The sequence below is a fragment of the Bacillus rossius genome, chromosome 3, assembly GCF_032445375.1.
Source record: "Bacillus rossius redtenbacheri isolate Brsri chromosome 3, Brsri_v3, whole genome shotgun sequence".
Classification (NCBI taxonomy): Eukaryota; Metazoa; Arthropoda; class Insecta; order Phasmatodea; family Bacillidae; genus Bacillus; species Bacillus rossius.
In genome coordinates, this window is record NC_086332.1 from 9,912,374 (window position 1) to 9,933,293 (window position 20,920).

At 36.5% G+C, this 20,920-nt stretch overlaps 1 protein-coding gene across 2 annotated transcripts in view; it reads left to right on the forward strand.

Annotated features, from left to right (window-relative positions):
• LOC134530192 (bifunctional glutamate/proline--tRNA ligase) overlaps nucleotides 1–20,920 on the forward strand; it is a 69,592-nt gene that overhangs the window by 24,225 nt on the left and 24,447 nt on the right. Inside the window, exons 9-17 of one of the 2 annotated variants that reach the window (XM_063364849.1) lie at nucleotides 1,558–1,702; nucleotides 4,328–4,585; nucleotides 7,079–7,279; nucleotides 8,675–8,787; nucleotides 9,266–9,380; nucleotides 15,560–15,706; nucleotides 16,959–17,876; nucleotides 18,023–18,115; nucleotides 20,182–20,391. In XM_063364849.1, coding sequence (XP_063220919.1) covers nucleotides 1,558–1,702; nucleotides 4,328–4,585; nucleotides 7,079–7,279; nucleotides 8,675–8,787; nucleotides 9,266–9,380; nucleotides 15,560–15,706; nucleotides 16,959–17,876; nucleotides 18,023–18,115; nucleotides 20,182–20,391 — 2,200 coding nt within the window. Of the gene's footprint in view, nucleotides 1–1,557; nucleotides 1,703–4,327; nucleotides 4,586–7,074; nucleotides 7,280–8,674; nucleotides 8,788–9,265; nucleotides 9,381–15,559; nucleotides 15,707–16,958; nucleotides 17,877–18,022; nucleotides 18,116–20,181; nucleotides 20,392–20,920 lie in introns of both variants that reach the window. The other variant, XM_063364848.1, reaches the window with a different exon arrangement.

The following is a 20,920-nucleotide window of genomic DNA, read 5'->3' on the forward strand; positions in this document are numbered from 1 at the left end:
CTCGTGGACGGCTGGTGAGTGTGGCAAGGTCTCGTGGGTGGCTGGTAAGTGTGGCAAGGCCTCGTGGACGGCTGGTGAGTGTGGCAAGGTCTCGTGGGTGGCTGGTGAGTGTGGCAAGGTCTCGTGGACGGCTGGTGAGTGTGGCAAGGTCTCGTGGGTGGCTGGTGAGTGTGGCAAGGCCTCGTGGACGGCTGGTGAGTGTGACAAGGTCTCGTGGACGGCTGGTGAGTGTGGCAAGGTCTCGTGGATGGCTGGTGAGTGTGGCAAGGTCTCGTGGGTGGCTGGTGAGTGTGGCAAGGCCTCGTGGATGGCTGGTGAGTGTGTTAAGGTCTCGTGGACGGCTGGTGAGTGTGGCAATGTCTCGTGGACGGCTGGTGAGTGTGGCAAGGCCTCGTGGACGGCTGGTAAGTGAAGCTGTTCTTGAGTACGTCTTTTCGTATGTTGGCATTTTATGTTAAAAGTGACAATTACTAGGCACTTGTTTTCCTAGTGGTACATTTAGAATTAATTTATTTCTAAATAATATAACATTTTTCTAATCATATTTATTACAAATGCTGGCGAGTTTGCTTGCAAATGTAAGAAGTCATCAATATGGTAAATTGCAGCCTTATTTCAAATCTTAAAAACAAAATAAATAGAGGTATTTGGAACAAATAAATTTGGCGACTAAATAGAGTCATTGTAAATTGGAGTAAATTTTGTAATACCCTCAGATGTAGGTCTTATCCTGTGATCTGATCTCTGAAAGTTAAATTTTTTTTTTTATTGGGTAATTAAATTTTGTACATCTTACACAATGTATAAAGAAACTAATTTTAAAATTATTTTAGGAATTGGGGAAAATTTTTTAGAATCATATGAAAGTTAAAAATATATAGTTAGCATGAATGTATTTTTTGTTTAGTGACCTGAAAGTGGACATGCTTTTGACAATTTTTTTTTACAGATACATATCAGTGCTTTTTCCTCTAGTAATTTTTTAATTATGGTCTTTAGTGACAAGTTTTCTAACAGACAGTAACTACATATTACTTTTTTTGTGAAATTTGTTTTTGAGACTTCAAATTCTTCTTTTTGAGTTTATTTTTAAGTGGTTACACCATTGTAATGGGATGATTTTGACATGCCATACAAACTGCAGCTGTAATGTTTATGACAGTGCCATGTATAGTAAGAACATTACCTATTGAAGTTTTTCAGGCATGTTGCAAAATATGAAATTTTTGTGGCAATTCACATTCAGAATTAAAATGTGTTATGTCCAGGAATAGTGGGAAATCAATTATCATAGACGTACTGGGCTTATTTTTCTCCAATTCCCATAGAACACTCCTGTATAATAATAACCCACAAAATTTCAGTAACTTCTGTTTTGTTATATAGAGGCCAAACTGTTACTGATTTACTTTGTGGATTACTTTTAATGCAAGGAATTTGATTATTTTTAATCATTAGTTCAGATGGACTTTTTTTTTTAGAAGGTCTAGTGAAGCAGAAAGATATTGAACATCTTGTTGCAGTAGTTAACCTATTTGTGTTTGCGTGTGTCTTCAGGGATGACCCTAGGTTCCCCACTGTCCGCGGCATTTTGCGTCGTGGCATGACGGTGGAAGGCCTCAAGCAGTTCATCGTGGCCCAGGGATCATCACGCTCGGTGGTTGTCATGGAGTGGGACAAGATCTGGGCCTTCAACAAGAAGGTAGTGCATTTCCCGTACTGCATTGCGTGGTTCAGTGCGTGGTGCTACGTGTCAGCGGCTGGGGGTGCGGTTCAGATTGTAGCAGTGTTGATGCAAGCGCGGGAAGTTCAAGTTTGAGTTGTCATACGGAACGTGATAACATGCTATTCCTCCTTGAGCCAAAACTTTATGGTGTTATAAAAAAGAACATTTTGACACTAAAAATAGTGGATTTCATCTTTATTGTGATTTAAAATTAAAACACATCTATACTAATATTATAAAGCTGAAGAGTTTGTTTGTTTGTTTGTTTTTTTGTTTGTTTGAACGCGCTAATCTCAGGAACCACTGGTCCGACTTGAACAATTCTTTCAGTGTTGGATAGTACATTTATCGAGGAAGGCTATAGGCTATATTATATTATCAATAACATTAGGGATCCTTACTAAAAGTCCAATTTAGAATCAAATGCGTTGGAGGGGGTTAGATACAACATGCAGTACACGTACGAAGTGTGTGCTGACGATGCCGCAGGCGCTAGAAGTTAACGACTATTTCATTGTAAGTGCAGTCCTCATCACCGTTGAAATTTTGCGGGTTCTTTAAATATCAAAAATTGCCCTTTTTTTCAAGTATATATATTTTACAGACTTGAAACTTCACAGTAATGTTCCTTATGTTACGCAGGATGACATTTTCCGAAAATTAGATCCCATGGGTGGTTAAAACCAGGCAACAGTGGGTACTTTGCATGAGAACAGGATTTTGCATTGTTCATGCCTTCTGCATCTCCATGGCAACGGGCATCGCGCGGCAGTGGCGTACCCACAAGGAGGGGCATGTATAATGAGCGGCACAAGAGTAATCTGCCTGTAGACTGCCGTAGTGAAGTATGGGTACATCAGTTGTACGTTGCGTGCACGAGTCGGGAAACCATCGGTGCTATTCATTTTCTCTCCGGTACATTATACAGCATTGTAATAAATTTTCACTGAATTTTTTTTATTTACCATTACTGTAAATGGGAGATGTGGCTTAATTTTTTTCCATTAGTATAGCCGTGCGAAGCCGGGTCGGGCAGCTAGTGTAATAATAAGTAAATGTCAAGACACTGACATTAACTGCTTCAACAATTTGTGGTAAGACAATTCAAATGTGTACATTTAACAATACTACTGCATAATTTATTGATGAAAGTAAATTAAACAAAAATCTGTAATTAAAACATCCAATTATAAAAAAAAGTATGCAATGTTAGAAGCCCAAAATTGTTGTACATGTTTTTTTTCTTGTAATGTTTCTTTATAGGTCTTTGCCCATGACAGCTAGACACTGCTTTTATGTACTTTAATTTTAAAAACCATAGATAGAAACTAAATAATATTTCTTTTTACTTTGTTCATAATATTTTAGGTTTTTAAATAAAAACTTAGGTAATTGAGGTGAATTTCACTGCATTTAAGTGTTATGCAGTATTAGATAAGACACACACACACACACACAGACATACAGACATATACACACATACATCAGTGTTCATTTTTAACTAGGGCACCGCTAATTAGGCTGAAAGTGTTGGTTACTCTGTTGGATTAACATTATATTGATTGCTATTTTAAATTTCTGTATTTGTGAGTGGGTAGTCAAGTAGTGAATCTGTTTTCTTTTAAGTTCAGAATGATGACATAGTACATATGTGGTTTGCCTTACTATTTTTACATGTGTAAGCGACATATTTCACTTGTTTGTTTTGTTATGATTTGGCCGGCCATGATTTCAAATAAACTACACAGCATGGTTTGAGTGTGTTAATTTATTAATTTTTTAATGTTTAACTACGGGTCTGGGAGTATTTAAAAACTATTTTTAATTCACAAATAATTCAAATTTCTATTTTACATTTCAAATCACATAATTTTTCGAACTTTTAATTACCAATATACAGTAGAATCTGGAGTTAACCGAGTTAGTGTGAACCGCTGTAACATCAGATAAGCAGAATCTCTGATAACACGGGTATAATAAGAAAACCGTCTTGATTTGATTTTCAGTTGGCCCATTGTTATCATTTTCTGGGTGATGTTTTTCCAGCTTTTCTTCAGTGTGGGGTCTTTCACATACTCCATGATTCGCTTAACCAGGTCATGGCATTGAGGTTAATTGTATTAAGGCTTTAGACACTGTAAGTTCTTTTCTATGTTCTCAAGCAATCGTTTCAACAGTCTTTGCCAGGAATGGCACTTTAGGTTGGCTCGGATAAAATGGAAGCTTGGTTAATCGAGACTCTACGGTATACACAAAGTGGAACTCATTCAGAAATATTTAATCGAAAAAAAAAATGTAACAGGTGTGAAACTAAGATAATTTATTGTGATATTTAGGTTTGTTTTCTGCAACATTATACATACGTTGGTTTTATATGTAAATAACAGATATATTGTTATGAGATAAAACATCTAATAATTCTCTATTTTTATGTGATATAGTCGGCTGGAACAACAAACAATTTTTCGACTGTAAATTTTAATTGGTTTAAGAAAATGCATTGCCAGGGTTTTTAATTATGCTTTTATACCTAACTGTGTGTGATATTCAGGTTGGATGAAGCAGTGAGGAGTTGTGTGGAGTGTTGATGCGTGGGCGCAGGTGATAGACCCAGTGGCGCCCCGCTACACTGCCCTGGAGGCGGAGGGCAGGGGCACAGTCCCGGTGCTCGTGGAAGGCGTGACAGAGGAGCCGCAGCAGGTGCCCAGGCACCCCAAGAGCCAGGAGGCGGGGACCAAGACGGTGTGGGTCGGACCCCGCGTCCTCATCGACTACGCCGACGCAGAGGTGCTGGTGGAAGGGGAGAACACCACGTTCATCAACTGGGGGAACCTTCTCGTCAAGAAGATCAACAGGCATGTCAGATCAATCGGTTCCCTTCTACGTTTCACTGTAGTTTAAAATTTTACCATCGTAGTCATTCTATAATTATGTTTGCCAGCAACGGTTGACTTTTTAACCTGGAACACTTCAAATGTGAATTATGGTTAGTTGGGTAAGCCTCCAGAAAAAAAATTGTTTTGTGATAGTTACCAATGCATAAATATACAACAGTTTTATATAAAAAAATTGATGAAAATTATTTTACATAAATTTTTTGATAAAAAAAGTTATGTGAATATTAAATGACGAGCTGTTACGTGTAGATGAACTGACTTAGAGAAAATGTGTGACAAAATTCAAAATAATCCAAGCTCTAAAAGTGAATGTGATGGTTGCAGTGATGTGTATATTTACAGTACTATTACCACATGCGACACATTAGCAGCTTGCTACATTTATCTATGATGAAACTGATGACTTGATGTAAGTTTTTGGACATACGCCATTGCTAAGAACTTTTTCTGTTGAAGAAAAACTAATAAATAAAATAAATAAAAAAAAATAAAAATACTCAAAAAAAGATACAAAAAACACACAAAATTAAGCAAACAATTGCTGTTGTCAACAAGGATATGAACACCACAAAATATTCCGAAACAGGAATATGTCGCACCTGTGTTTCCGTACCATGTGCGTCTCTGCCTGAGGACGGGAGCAGATAGCAGTTCCCGAAACGTCGCTTGTTTCTGTTTAGGTAAAACTATTGTATTTGTTTGTTTTTTCGTTTTGTCATGTTTTTTGTCTCGCTTCAACTGTTGTGCTGAATTATTTTGGGTTTCAATATTTTTGTGTTGTCATCATTTGTGGGGATTTTTTCGTTCTCTTAGTACATTTTTCTTTGTTTTTTCTTTGTTTGCTGACCATATTCCTGTTTCGGAATATTTTGTGGTGTTCATATCCTTGTTGACAACAGCAATTGTTTGCTTAATTTTGTGTGTTTTTTGTATCTTTTTTTGAGTATTTTTATTTTTTTTATTTATTTTATTTATTAGTTTTTCTTCAACAGAAAAAGTTCTTAGCAATGGCGTATGTCCAAAAACTTACATCAAGTCATGCACTCCCATTGCACAAATCTTTTAAAGATGAAACTGATGTTGTTACTAAAAAATAAAATAAACAAATGTAAATAAAGGTTACTTATTCTAGAGGAGTTTTGCAGTAATAAAATGAAATATGTTAATATTGCTAACTAGAAAACATACAGTTTACCAAGCCACAGTTAAAAATCAAAAGAGGTGGATAGTTAGTTTAAAATGTATAAAGTAATTCATTTCATCACTATTTTGCAATAGAGCTTTTTAAAATTCACTTTTTTTGTGTGTGACTCAAGAAAATTTCCTATTCCTTTGTATTAGTTGAAATATAGCAGGATAAAATTTTTTAAATTCCAATTACTGTTATTGCTGTACTCACTATGAAGTATTTTAGAATCGGGAAGGAGCAAAAAACACCATTTTGTAGGAAAGTCGAGGGAAATTAACAGTACTTGAAAATAACATTTTTAGATTTAGTTTTTGTCACGGAAAAGTCATTTCGTCGACTTTGATCCTACCTAGGTGGAGACAACGTGTAAATTTTAATCTTATATATAAAATTCTCGTGTCACAGTTTTCGTTGCCATACTCCTCCGAAACGGCTTGACCGATTTTGATGAAATTTTTTGTGCTTATCCGGTATCTATGAGAATCGGCTAACATCTATTTTTCATCCCCCTAAATGTTAGGGGTAGTCCACCCCTAAATTTTTTTTTTTATTTCCAGTTTTTGGTAGGAAATCACCATGGCAACGGCTGTTGCTTTGTTGATGCTTCATTCGTCTCTATGGCAACGGCTATTTCTTTGTTAGTGCAGTCCTCATCACCGTTGAAATTTTGCAAGTACTTTAAATATCAAAAATTGCCCTTTTTTTTTTTTTCAAGTATATATATTTTACAGACTTGAAACTCACAGTAATGTTCCTTATGTTACGCAGGATGACATTTTCCGAAAATTAGATCCCATAGCATAGGTGGTTAAAACCAGGCAACAGTAAGTACTTTGTCTGCATGAGAACAGTATTTTGCATTGTTCATGCCTTCTGCGTCTCCATGGCAACAGGCATCGTGCGGCAGTGGCGTACCCACAACGAGGGGCATGTATTATGAGCGGCGCAAGAGTGATCTGCCTGTAGACTGCCGTAGCGAAGTACGGGTACATCAGTTTTATGTTGCGTGCACGAGTCGGGAAACCATCGGTACATTATACAGCATTGTAATAAATTTTCACGGAATTTTTTATTATTTACCATTACTGTAAATGGGAGATGTGGCATAATTCTTTTTCCATTAGTATAGCCGTGCGAAGCCGGGTCGGGCAGCTAGTTTTACTATAAAAATAACAGCATACCAAATCATGCATGGCAACAGCAAGTTCTTTGTATAAAATTATAGTAGTGGAAATGTCTGTAAGTGTATGAAATTGTTTCAGGGAGAATGGAAAAATCATATCGGTGGAAGCTAAGCCAAATTTGTCAAACAAGGACTACAAAAAAACCACGAAGCTGACGTGGCTAGCAGAAACAGAGAGTGCGCCATTTGTCTCGTGTGTGTGCGTGTTCTTTGACCACATAATCTCCAAACCTGTTCTTGGCAAGGACGATGACTTCAAACAATTCCTTGGAACCAACACAAGGGTATGTTGATGCACCAACTACAAGCACATGTTGGCACTGTCTTGGGCAGTCTTGTGTATGTGCATGTTTACATATGCTTGAGAACGATGTGTGTTTGAGTCTTCGCGTGCAGCGAAGTGGCTAGGCTTGTAAGTATTAGCTGAATCAAGGTTTGAATATTATACCTCTACAGAAGGAAACTTTTACCCAAAAGGCCAAAAGATAACTGTTATGTCAACCAAAACGTTGAGATTATTTCTTCAGTTTAAACATGACAAAATCCCACAAGCCTAAAATGCAAATTAATATGGCAATTGCTAGTATTTTATGGACAACTGGGAATATAAAGCCTGCATTTAACTTTGTTTTTAGGGCAAAATATGACTTTCAAATAATTTTTTATCATCTACTGTCGTAAAATTTTTGTTATACTTTTTACATAAAATGGTGAAAAAGACAACTTAAAAAACAATATTTTGAGCTAAAAGCAGGGAAATGTTATAACTTATAACTGTAACTTTAATTTAAAATAAATTTAAGAGCTCTACTATGTAAATATCCTCTCAGCCTACCAGCATACGTAAAGTAATAACTGTACTAATGAAATGCAATTCATAATTTTAATGGAAACGTGGAATTTCATACAGTAAAGCAGGGTTGAAAAAAAAAATTGTTTCAACCAGGTTTATTCAGTTTAAACCAGCTTTTCTTTTATTATGTTAGTTATTTTGGTTCTCGACGTGTTCAAATGAAAGCCATACAACATCCCGCTTTATGCCACTCATGTTGAACCAGAAAAGTTATAACATCAAAGAACTGAAGTCCAGCAAATCTGCACATCTGACTGGGACTTAACCACAGAAAGGGTATTTCCCACAGGAGGAAAATTCTCCATAGAATGGGTGTTTCCTACAGAACGGGGATTTACAATACAATCAGGAATTTCCCGCAGAGTGGGAATTAACTAAACTATTTAATATTTTGAATTTCAGAGGAGTTTTTGGGTGGGTATAATTGACTACATACTTCAGATTAGATCTTGATTAGCAAATATTTTTTTCTTTTCGTTTCTGTGAATCACAAGAAACCTTAATGAGCAAACATTTGTTGATATGAAAGTGGAATTAGACCTTTCATTAAAAAAATTAAGATATTCTATTTAAAATTTTTTTATGGAATGTATATTTTTTTATGAAAACCCCATTTGTTTTAACCAGCCAACCCTGCATTAAAGGTGTAAGAATTTTTCAGCTTTATGAGTGTTATTTTAATATTTAGAGTTACTACTTTGGAGGTTGTAAGGTACAGTACTAATGAATTAACAATTTTTTCTTTCTGCCTAAGTTGGTAATGGACATACGCACAATTACATCAATGAATACATTTTAAGTGATGTTGTTTGTGTGTGTTCCACAGACTGAGGTTCGCATGCTGGGTGACCCAGAGCTTGTAAATGTCAAGAAGTCTGAGATCATTCAGCTTCAGAGGCGTGGCTTCTTCATTTGTGACAATGAATACAGGCCGGCTAGGTGAGGAACACGTGAGACAATTTCTTTATGTTATTGTGTGTGCAATAAGCAGCAAACAAGATTATCTTTGATGTCGGGTTTAATCCATGTAAAAAGATTTCACCAGGTTTTCTTCTATTCGCAGCTTCACCTCCTGAAACTTAATCTTCGTTCTTTATTTTATATTGTCAGTTTCATCTATGTTTTATCCAAGCTAGAAAAATATTTTTGAAGTCGCATCTATCAGTAACCTTAATTGAACTTCTTGTAGTTGTCATTGACCGGAGAAATCTTTAAAACTTCAACAAAAATAGCCTCATGAGGTGGTGAAAGAAAATGATGCATGATCAATGATTGAGGTGAAGTTGCTTTGGTGAAGTTATTATGTTATTTACTGCACTGATTTCTTAATGATATGGAATGGACCTTTTGTAATTTTAATTACATGTAAAACATGTATGTACCTACTTTTTTTAATTTATTGCGTGTTACTTTTCAGTGTACACTCAGGAAGAGAATCACCTATAATCTTGTTTGCTATACCAGATGGTCATGCCAAAGAACAGCCCACTACAGGAGCACCCAAGAAAGCAAAGGAATTAACTCCCAAAGAGGTGAGTGTATTGGTTGTACTGGTGGCTATTTTAAAATCTTTATTATTTGTGCATGTTACATAATTCAAGGATTGCACAGTTTGACCATTATAAAATATGATTGCCAAGAAATTGAACCAAAATAGTTTCTGCTTCAGGCAGAAATGTAGGCTCGTGATTCTTTGTTTGTCGTTAAAAGCCTACTTGAGCATAGTAAAAATGAGTCAACTATCTTTTATACCATTAGTCCATTAGGTATGTTTTGATTCAATTTTGAAGTCTACATTTTTGATCAGTTGTTCAAGAATGATAGTTGTTTTTGTTTCCTAAAGTGCATAGAATATTACTCATCTGTTGTGATTATCTGTCTTAAAATGTTTGGTATCGTTTATCTTAACACTTGTTAGGTCTTGCATATTGTCACCTCCTCATGTTTTCATTGTATGTATAACAAAATATCATAATTCCAGCAATTCCATCACTACTGGGGCATAGACTGTGGTGAGGATATAGCGATAGGTATACATACCACCTCTGAAATCCCATGGGTGATATCTTTTTTGCTTTTGTTTCTGCACTTAATATTTTTAATTTTTGTAATTTGAATTGTTGGTCCGAGATTTTACTTGAAATAACACTTTTTAGGCTGCAACATTTTAAACAATTCAAATAAATATTAAGTGTAATTAGGAATATTTGTCTGAAAGTATCCCCCATGAATGGAAATCCTGGCTGTGTTCGTGACTTACTAAGGCCAGGCACACACAGAATGAGGCATGACATACGCAGCATTTTGTCTGATCGTAGTTGACGTTCTGTGTGCAATGCACACAAGAGTTGCACGTGCCATGATGCCAGAAAACTGTCGCTATCAGACATTAGGTGACAAATATGGAATAACTGCTTCAATTTCGTTGCTAGCAGACTGTCTGATGGCTGAAGTGTTCTGTGCATGCACGAATACAACAAATGTTTTAAAAAAAAAATGCATGCCGTAAGTTAATGTGCATACCCATATTTACTTTATGATGTTGTGTTTATAGCTAACTAGTTAAATACTGTTGTTCATTGTAACTTCTAAATTATTTTAATTGAATTTTTCTCATTCTGGAGATGGATGCAGAATGATTACTATGTTTAGCATATGAAAGACTTATTTTATATAATTAATCTTTTAAAGAGTATCGCAACAATTTGAATTCAAGAATATGGGAGAAATGATGTAACAGAAATAGTACGGTGTTAAGCTGTCCCATGGCATCGTGTGGTGTCGCTTCGCGTCTTGTCTGATTCTGTGTATGCCCAGATGATGTAACAGAAATAGTACGGTGTTAAGCTGTCCCATGGCATCGTGTGGTGTCGCTTCGCATCTTGTCTGATTCTGTGTATGCCCAGCCTAACATGATATCTCGTTTGGGCCAGGTTTATGATCATATTCTTTCTTGGGTGAATTTTAACTTAAAATAGAACAATAGTTTCCTACTTATTTACTGACAAATGAAGATTCAACAGCATTGCAGTCATCTAAATAATTGAGAGCACATTTATGGATGTATATTTTAAAAACCTGTGCAACTATTCTTTGTTGTTGTAAAAGATTTGTTTCTTGTTTTGTTTTATTGTTTCAAAAATCTCCAAATACATTTACACTTTACACTAAGTTTTTTTTTGCACATACATTTTGTTCCTTTATATTCATATAGCCCAGCCAGATATTGACTTCAAGTGTTGTAGAAGTAACTTATGAAACCTGTGCTGCGACCAAAAGATAAAGGATTCACCCTGTGGTCAGCATTGAATTTTTATTCACACTGGGTTGAGAAACAAGATTGCCTTTGCAGCCCGGTGATGGGCGACGACTATCGTTGCCCACCCAATCACCAGTAAGCACTTCATTCGCCTCCGTGTTAGTTTAAAACAAACATATCAAACATGTAAATTTAATTTTTTTTGTTTAGTTTTTATAAGCTTCCAAGTTGATAATTCAAAGTAAAAACATATATGTATAACACATTTTGGAAAGAAAATCTGGTTTTATGGCCTAAAGTAAAAAAAAATAGTTGCCAGTTGGAATATGGCCTGAGCCATGCTCTATAGTAGTCATTAGTGCTTACTGCCATCCGGTGGCTTTATGGCGGCATACTGAAGTACCTGATATACTGTGTAGTACGAGTTGGCTGTTTGCTAATCACTGAAGGCACTGTCTCCAGTCAATAGTAGGTAGATACAGTACGCACGTGTCTAGGAACCTCTACTTGAGATTAGGTAATCTTTCAATGAAGTGTGGGTTGCTTGGTGGTTATGCATGCTAATGTCATAATCATGAGAAAAATCTTATTGGACTGGTTATGGTTTGCATTCAAGCTTAAGGCATTCCACAGTACTTAATAGCACATAGTTGGTTACCATGTGGTGGAGCCTACCAGTGTTGAAGTTCCCATTTCGTAAGATGTTTTTTTGCAAACCGATCTGTGTCAAGGGCTAGCTCAGATTTAACTGTATTTCAATGCAGTGCAGTATAGAAGTCAAGTGTAACCAGATTTATTACATAAAAACCAGGATATTCCTTTCCTAATGGAATTAATCAACATTCTATCCATGCACATTTGTTTTTAAAACCCTGCTGGCAGAGAGAACATAGAACTACCACTTGGGGTGTAACTTACATAAAAGCTATTAAAGTTACAAATCTGAACTGTTTGATTAAAATGCAATTGGATCAATGTCATGTTAGAACTTTTATAATTTAACTTTAAAAATAAAATTAAAAATTGACAAAAGTAGAGTTTGATGTGGTTGAGAGATTTGGGTTGGATTTCATGCATATTAATGTGTGCCACCGTTTGTAGAAGGCATGGACTATGCGGAGACTCTAACCCCTGGGTATGACGTCACTTGTGTGGAAGCGTGAAGGCATAACTCTTATCCCCCTTAGCGCAGTTACCATTAACCCCTGAACCTGGCCTGCTCTCAGCGTCGGGCACACTATAGTTGTTGCTACAGTGGGCTCTGATGGCGTCCCACATGCCGATCTGCAGTAACTGGTACACACGTGGGTAGGAGCAGATAAAATCCCAAAGAAGTACGGTGCTGAGATTTAATAAATGCCACTGCGTCGCATGCCTCCCCCACAATTACAATTACAAGTACAACTGCAAAAACGCCTCATGGCACGAATAGTTTGTGTGGAGTCCAGAGCCACCTCGTGGGTGGAGATTAAGTTTGCACTGGTTTCAGAACTCCGATAAGCGTGCAAACAGTCAAACCCCAGAGGTAAGCTTTGAGAAAGGGGAAAGAGGTTAGAAAGTATTAAGTGGCGAGATGAATTGTTCATTTAAAATATAAGTTGAAGTTCTTGGAGTGCTGGACACGTCTTATCTCGGGTGGCGATGAGAAGTGACTGGGTTGAGAGATGGCTGGCCTCAGAGGTAGCTGGACAGCGCTAAAATTCCTGCCATTAAGGTATTTTTATTAAAACAGAATATTATTTTTAAAACATGTAGTAAATTAAGTATTAAGATTACAGTCTCCAAATTATTAAATGTATAAATGGCTTTCGGCATGTTTAGATCCATTGCTGTGGAGTCATTACTTAAATATAATAAACTAATAGAATGTTTTTAGGTTCCTGAAATAAATGTACACTTGGGGAGTAAAAGAAAAGATTTACAATACTATTTATTAAGGGAACGAGGCACTGACTCTTCTGTGCCCTGTCAACATTAAAATTTGAAACGTTAAAAACTCACCTAATTGAGAGGCGGGTACAATTCCTTTGCCATTAGTATAAAATGATGAAGTCGTTCACCTACGTCGCGAAAAAAAAAATCATACTCGTAAGCAAGAAACAATTGTCAATGCCGCATGAATTCACAGGTATTGTGATGAAAATTAAAAAATTCAATATCTCCTAAAGTTTTTGGAATTTCTCATCTCCGCCTGGTTTAATGAAAAGAGGAAGTTAATGAGCATAGAATAAAAGCATTTTCGGATTTTTAACATATTTTTTTCGCAAATACCGCTACACTACATATTTACCTAAATATTGTACAACTTACATGGAACATATTTTCTGTTTATTTTAAGTAAAGGAACAGTTTCTTAATATATATAACATACTTTATATATATATCATCTACATTACAGTATGTGTAGTAATATGTTATGTAAAGCACATGTATAGCTTTCTCAGTAATTTAACCTTGCTACAATTTTTTTTTTTTTTTTAGTTTTATATATTGTGGCTATTAAAGTATGTATATATTTTTTGGCGTATAAAGGTTTGCTCAAAGGTATCGGAGAATAGGTACATGTTATACAAAATTACAATTAATACAACAAATTAAATACCCGTGAAAATAAATTAGCGAAGATAAAATAAGGTAAATTGTATTTGTGTGCAACAATTATTTATTCCGTAAGCATTGGGATATATAATATATAAGGCTACGAACCTATTCGCGACTCATAAAAATAAAAACTCGCAACAATAACAAACGAAGTTTTGTGTAGTGAACAGTGATCTAGAATGGAAATAAATATAAGGAACGGAATATGAAACAAAAGGAACGGAATATGAAACAAAAGGAACGGAAAGTAACATAAGGAACGGAAAATAACATAAGGAACGGAATATTTAGAATATGGAACGGAATACTTTACATAAGGAACGGAATAATAAAATAAGAAATGGAATACATAAATAAGGAATAATACCGTACCCTGTTCCTTAGGTAATCAAGTGACCCACAATAAAGATTATTAAATTCGACGAAGTTTGCGTAGCGAATTTGCATTTACATTAGAAGTTAAAAAAATACATTTATGGGTCATAAAGCTTTGTACTCGTAACGTACATTTAACTGTAGTACGTTTTCTTCCTCGTGTGTTTTGAAAAGCAATAGGTAGGGAACAAGTGTATGACACGCTACTACTTAGGTTTATGGCTTAGCGTCTTACCTTAGCAATGTATTTTTTTTTTTTCATTTCATTCTGGCCAGTTTATGTGCACCAAAACTTATACAACTTAAAACTGAAGGTGCCAACGAATCTGAAATACAGGCGGTGTTTAGCAGAGCGTGCAAATTTAAAAACTCTTGTAATTGCTAATGAAAATAAGTTACTTGTATTCTGCATTCTGTTAACAGTAACTGTAATTTTAACTTTTGAACAACCTGGAATTTTTATTTCGGGGTTTTGTGTCGATTAAGTTGGTATAATATGCCATATGTTTTTGGGAGTTTGGCGTACACCTTTAAAACTATTTAAAATCCCGCTGAAACGAATTTAACATATGGGACGGAATGAAATCGAGCCAGCCAATAGTAAATGATGTTCTTTCCAGTGTCTGGAGAAACATTCCGCGCATGCAATTGTTAATCGGACTGACCTTGATTTTGACGGCGCGCTGAGTTGTAGCCACGTGTGAGAGAAAGGTAGGCAAGAAGACAATCTGGTTGGATTTGGTCTTGGTACCATATTGTTCTGTCACTCGTTAGTTGTAGTGTAAATAAAATTTTCCTTGTATGAGGAAATCAGCAGCAGGTGGTAAGATTCTAAAAGTAATGTTTCGTTAGTAATATTATTTTTTCGTCACTTATGCGGTTTCTAGATGCCGCACAATGATTATTAACTTAACTCGCCAGCTGTCGAGGTACACGACTTTGAAATTATATTTTTAATCGTGCCAACGAATGCCAACCTCCTGTTATTGTGGAACACAAGACAGGTGCAAAGTAATAAACTAATATTATGCCATATAGCGTAATAATTTTTTTAATATTTTATCAGTTATTAAGGCTGTTAAAAATGAAATAAAGTTGTTAGTTTAAAATTATTGGTTTAATGTTGATAGTAATGACTCCTTGGAACTAGGTCACATAATAAATAAAGTGAAAGGCATTGAGTGGGAATAAAAATGTATTTTTTTTTACAAATATTTTATATGTTATTAATATACCTTATCTAATCGAACTGACCTTAGACTGAAGTTATTATTTGCTTTATTTCCTAGAAGCAGCTACTTTCAACAACTACACCATTGGTGATTTCCTTTAAACCTTTAAAATAGTTATTCCTTGTGTCATCTTTTGAGTGTTCTCCCTTCAGGATTTTTTGTTTATATTTATCAGTTTACTAATATGTTTTATATTTACCGATATGATTCGTATTAATAAGAAGAGTGTGAATGCTGTTTCTAGAAGGTGCAGTCTGCCAAAGGAAAAACATCTGAAAAGTCCCCAGTTGATGAAATTGCATCTCATAAGAGGAGTGCACAAGAAATCAGCACGCTCATTGCTCAACAAGGCGACAAAGTGCGGAGCTTAAAGTCGGAAAAGGCTGCTAAGGTAATAATGTATGCTCCCAAAAGAGTTATTATTATTATTTTTTACATTGATTAGGGTTTACTACAGTTGCAGATCCTCCATGTAATTGCAGTAAGACACACTTACTTGGGTGTAGACACTTAAATATGCAGTGACAGCAGTATTTTAAATCCTAACCAAGCTTCAAAGCAGTTTGTCATGCGGTGTAGGAATCTTGCCGTTAGCCACGAAAAATGGAATAAGAGTACCGGGAGGGGCTAGGAACAGTTTATTTTTGTCTGCCACCTGCAGGGGCCACGGACCCCATGCTTGCACACACTGGAATGTATCCCCGAGAGCTGTCCGCTCAGGTGAGATTGCACAAGCGGAGGGAAGGGAGTTTCGTTGAGTCGCGGAGAAAACAGAAGGTGCGCACTTGTACAAAAGAAGAAATGTGGGCAGAACGACTGAGATGCATGCAGAAACTTATGGCTTTGTAAGAGGCAGTGCTCAGGAATGTTACTACATCAACGGTCTCCACATCTGCATTGAATTCTGATAGACTAATGTTATACAAAATCCTGTAATTATTAGAAACTAAATATTTCATTGTCTCTTGCACAGCATAATGGTGTTCACCATGCTGCATGATTGTCTTGTGAAAAATTCTTTACTTATCTTCCACTAAAAATTTAGTCATATGTCTAGTGTAAGCATGCTAGTTGTGTAAGTATGCAATAGACAAGGATACACCTCATGTTTAGAACATTTCAGGCATGACTCATAAAACCTAGTTATAATTTGGCATGCACAGGCTCTACTATACTAAATCATTTGGGAAAAATTTCGTAAAATGTCAGTTCTAATATTATATTTTATATTTAGGCTGCCATTAAATTGACTTTGGTTATTGTACATCATCACGTGCAGCTTAAAGAAGTGTTTTACATTTTACACCAAAGTATTTTAGATTTTTATACTTGTATAAAAAAAAATCTTACTTATGGTATGTTAAAATATATCATGATTAGTTCAGTTCCTAGAGTTGTAAACGTATAATCCTTTGGCGTTCTGGTAATATGCTCTTGTGATAAAAAACAGAGGTATCTGGTCATTTTTTTTTATAATCCGCTGTTGGTTGATGTTGGTTGTGAATTTTCTGGGAGAGTAATGAATGGCAAAATGGTTGTCCATAAAAGAACTGGTTAGCATTATAAGCTGTCATTATTTTTGTTAGTGGTTTTTAGTTTCTCATAAATAAATATTGTCACGAAAAATATGGTTTGCTTTGCAGGATGTGATTGATGCAGAGGTGAAAGCCTTGCTGTCTCTGAAAGGGGAGTTCAAAGCATTGACCGGTGAAGACTGGAAGCCGTCGTCTGCACAGGCGCCTGGTGGCCAGGGCGTGGACTCCCTCGGCTCGAAGATCGCCCAGCAAGGGGACAGGGTGCGTCAGCTGAAGGCGGATAAGGCGGACAAGAATGTCGTGGACGCGGAGGTGAAAGCGCTGTTGGCTCTGAAGTTCGAGTACAAGGAGCTGACGGGCGCGGAGTGGAAGCCGACGACGGTGCAGCCGTCTCCGGAGGAACTGGACAAGAAGATAACGGACCAAGGGGACAAAGTTCGCAAGCTAAAGACGGACAAGGTGGAAAAGAATCTTATAGACGAAGAAGTGAAGGTGCTTCTGGGTCTGAAAGCAGTCTACAAGTCGGTCACGGGCCAGGACTGGAAGCCGGGAGCGACCGTACCGAAGAAGACGTCGAGAGACTCCGGGGAGAACCTCGCGGACAGAGTTTCCCGGCAGGCGGACAAAGTCCGCAAGTTGAAAGCGGAGAAAGTCGACAAGAACGTGATAGATTCGGAAGTGAAGATCTTGCTGTCGCTGAAGTTGGAGTACAAGTCGGCGACCGGGGAGGAGTGGAAGGCCCCCGCTGCGTCGCCGGTGAAGAGCGCCATGGCCTCGAGCGCGGCAGTGGTGAAGGACAGTACCGCGCTCGCCCAGCAGGTGACGGAGCAAGGCAACAAGGTGCGGCAGCTCAAGTCGGGCGGCGGCGACAAGGCCACTGTAGACGGTGAGGTGAAGAAACTGCTGGAGTTGAAGGCTGAATACAAGAAGGTCACCGGAACTGACTTCCCCGCTGGAGGGGGCGAGCGGCCAACGTCCAAGGGGAAGGCTCCTCCGGCCAAGAAAGCACCAGCCCAGCAGCCAGAGGTGACACAACTGAGATTGTTACATATACCCATGCTCTACATCTTTGCAAGTTCGACGCATGGTTTTGATACCACATTTCATTTGCATATCTGGCCTAGACCTACATTCCCTCAGGATTAATGAAGATGTTCTTTTCTCATTTCCAGGCCAAAGAACTAAGCACAGATGCTCAGAAGAAACAAACTCGGCTCGGCCTGGAAGCCACGAAGGAAGGTAATCTTCCTGAATGGTACAGTCAGGTAGGTACATATTTCATTGATACACAGGTTGTATATCAATTTAATTTATAAAATGTAAATTTTTATTCAATTTTTTGCTTTTACAATTTTAATTTAGGGTTAATACTTGTATCTCATATACATACATATAGGCATTTATGTGAACATGGTTTGGGTATGACATGACTTCGTGTAAAAAAGTCCAGGTGATGATTGGAAGATGAGTAGGTATAGGAATTCTATTTAAAAATTATTTTTATATAATTTCAATATAATTATGTCCCCAAAGTAGGTGTAGATGTCTGTGCCATCTGTTATGGGTGAGCATGGGCTGGCCTCTATTTTCAATGTTTTTGATGGAATATGTCTTATCAGTTATCACCTATCAATTGTTATAATAATTTTGATTTTTTTGTAATGTATTTTATCTTGGGAAAGAATGCAACCTGGTACATTAATATCATTACATTATACTTGTGACCCACTTACGATGCAGTGGGACTCATGTGACGTCAACAGAAGTCAAAACCCAATGGCAACTAGGATCTTTCAGCAAGCACTAACAAACTTAAGAAAACCCTGATATAAGTTGGTATCAGGAATATTTGTACATTAAAAACCGTCGCCAAACCTGTGATCAATATAATATTTATTTGTAACACATTTTGAACCATCTCTAAAAATCTGTTTGATCTTTGCTTTACAAATCTACCACAGTGTGAAGTAATGAAACCAGTTAAAACAATTGTGAATGAAGACTTACCACATCCAGGCCTAGATATTAAAATTTTAACGGATGTTCAGTTAATGAACAGCATCATCTTGACCTATTTAAATTACAAAAAATGGTGATTATTTGGGTATATTCACCATTAAGGTAAAGGACAGAACTGACTTCATGACGTCTGAAGTTAATGCCCTTGTTGATCAATTATCTAATTTGTTTTGTGATGATTTGAAATCCAAACAACATTTTCATAAGCTCTTTAAAAGAAGTAACAGCTCTCAGAACTACAACATACATATTTTCCCCATTACTGTAAGCAGTTAATATTAAAAAAAATAATATTACCTGATTGATGGTCAGCATTGATTCAGAATTGGAATGTCCACTAGAATGAATATATTCATCTTTCTTAATCGGATATATAATGAAGTAACAAACAGTGGTCTTGTGGATGCTTGATGTAGCTAAAAAAATTATAATATGGTTCTGTGATTTGGAATTACATTAATAAAGCAGATAGTTATAAAATTGGAAGTATTCTAAACAAATTACTGAAAATTTAAGTAATAAAAAAACTGTCTTTGTCCTAACCTAGTTTTGTTGTCTGAACGCATAGTTTACTTTCATTCACTTTTTGTTAGCAGCTGTTACAATTCCAATCTGAAGTGTAAACACCTTTACAGTGCTGATTTAATACCGTAGATTAATAGTCAATTACAGTCTCCATTACGTACGGTACACAATAAAAATGACATTTTATATGGATAATAACCAATTTAAATAAATTAGCCAAATTTCCAACAACTGTTTATTCTCTGGCACTTCAGTAGTAATATAAATTGCATGTATTTATACTGTATATCTTATTCCCTAGAATTGTGTTAACATTTTATAGGTATTGTTTTATTTTCATTACTGTAATATTACACATTACTTGAGTATGTTTTGTAGGCAGTGCCTTCAAAGTTGAATCAGTGGGTTTTATGTTTTGTCTGTAGTGTATCTGTATTTGTTGTGCCTATCTCTCAAGTTAACTAGCCTTAACTGTAGATTGTCATGTTACAAATATAAAGAAATGTTAAATTAATTTTATATTTTTCGAAAGTAGTTTTTAATGGTCCTTCAATTTTCTTAAAAAAGTTCTTAAAACTTTTAATTTTTTTTTTGGCTACGAAGATATACAGTTCCTGTTATTAATAAATAGGATTTTTTTCCAGTTTTAAATCTGCATATGTATTTACAATGAACCCCACTCTAATTGAAAGTACGCTATTCTAGACGTATCAGTATGTGTGTCGGAATTCTCAGAAACTTATGACTACTTATCACTACTTCAGAATCTCTTTCCATTCCACTGCAGGTGCTGACGAAAGCAGAGATGATAGAGTACTACAACGTCAGTGGGTGCTACATACTGCGACCCTGGGCCTTCGCTGTGTGGGAGGCGATCACAGCCTTCTTTGACGCAGAGATCAAGAAGCTTGGAGTCCAGAACTGCTACTTCCCACTGTTTGTTTCCAAGTCCATGCTCGAGAAGGAGAAGGCGCATTTGGAGGACTTCGCGCCGGAGGTGGGTGGCTGGTCAGATCTTTTTTAGTTTGATTGAGTTGTACTACAGACTTCCTCCTATTGCATTACTATATATATAATATGTATAATTTTTTGTTTATTACATTTTTTAAACATTTAGATTTGAAAATTGCGTAAGGATTGCTCTTTTGTACGATTTGGCTGTGCATGTTTATAAATTCTTGAATTATAAGTTAGATGTAAGAGGACATAAAAGGTGCACCAGAGTACCAGGATGGAGCTTGTTTAGGGGGGATATTAGCTGATTGGTTAAATCTCGGCCCCATTGCTCACTGTAGTCGTGCTTGATTTAGCCCTAGTGAGAGCAGTTGCCACTTGAGGTTAGAAACTTCATCGGATGAGATTCACTGGAAGAAACTTGTAACTTGCTGTATGACTTGCATCAGGAACTGTATTTTGCAAACATTAGAATTCATTGTCATTATAGATGGAAACCTACAACACAATCAAGTGTTGAACAGTACTAGTTCTAGCAGTGACACAGATAATATCTTTATTTGAGCTATTTC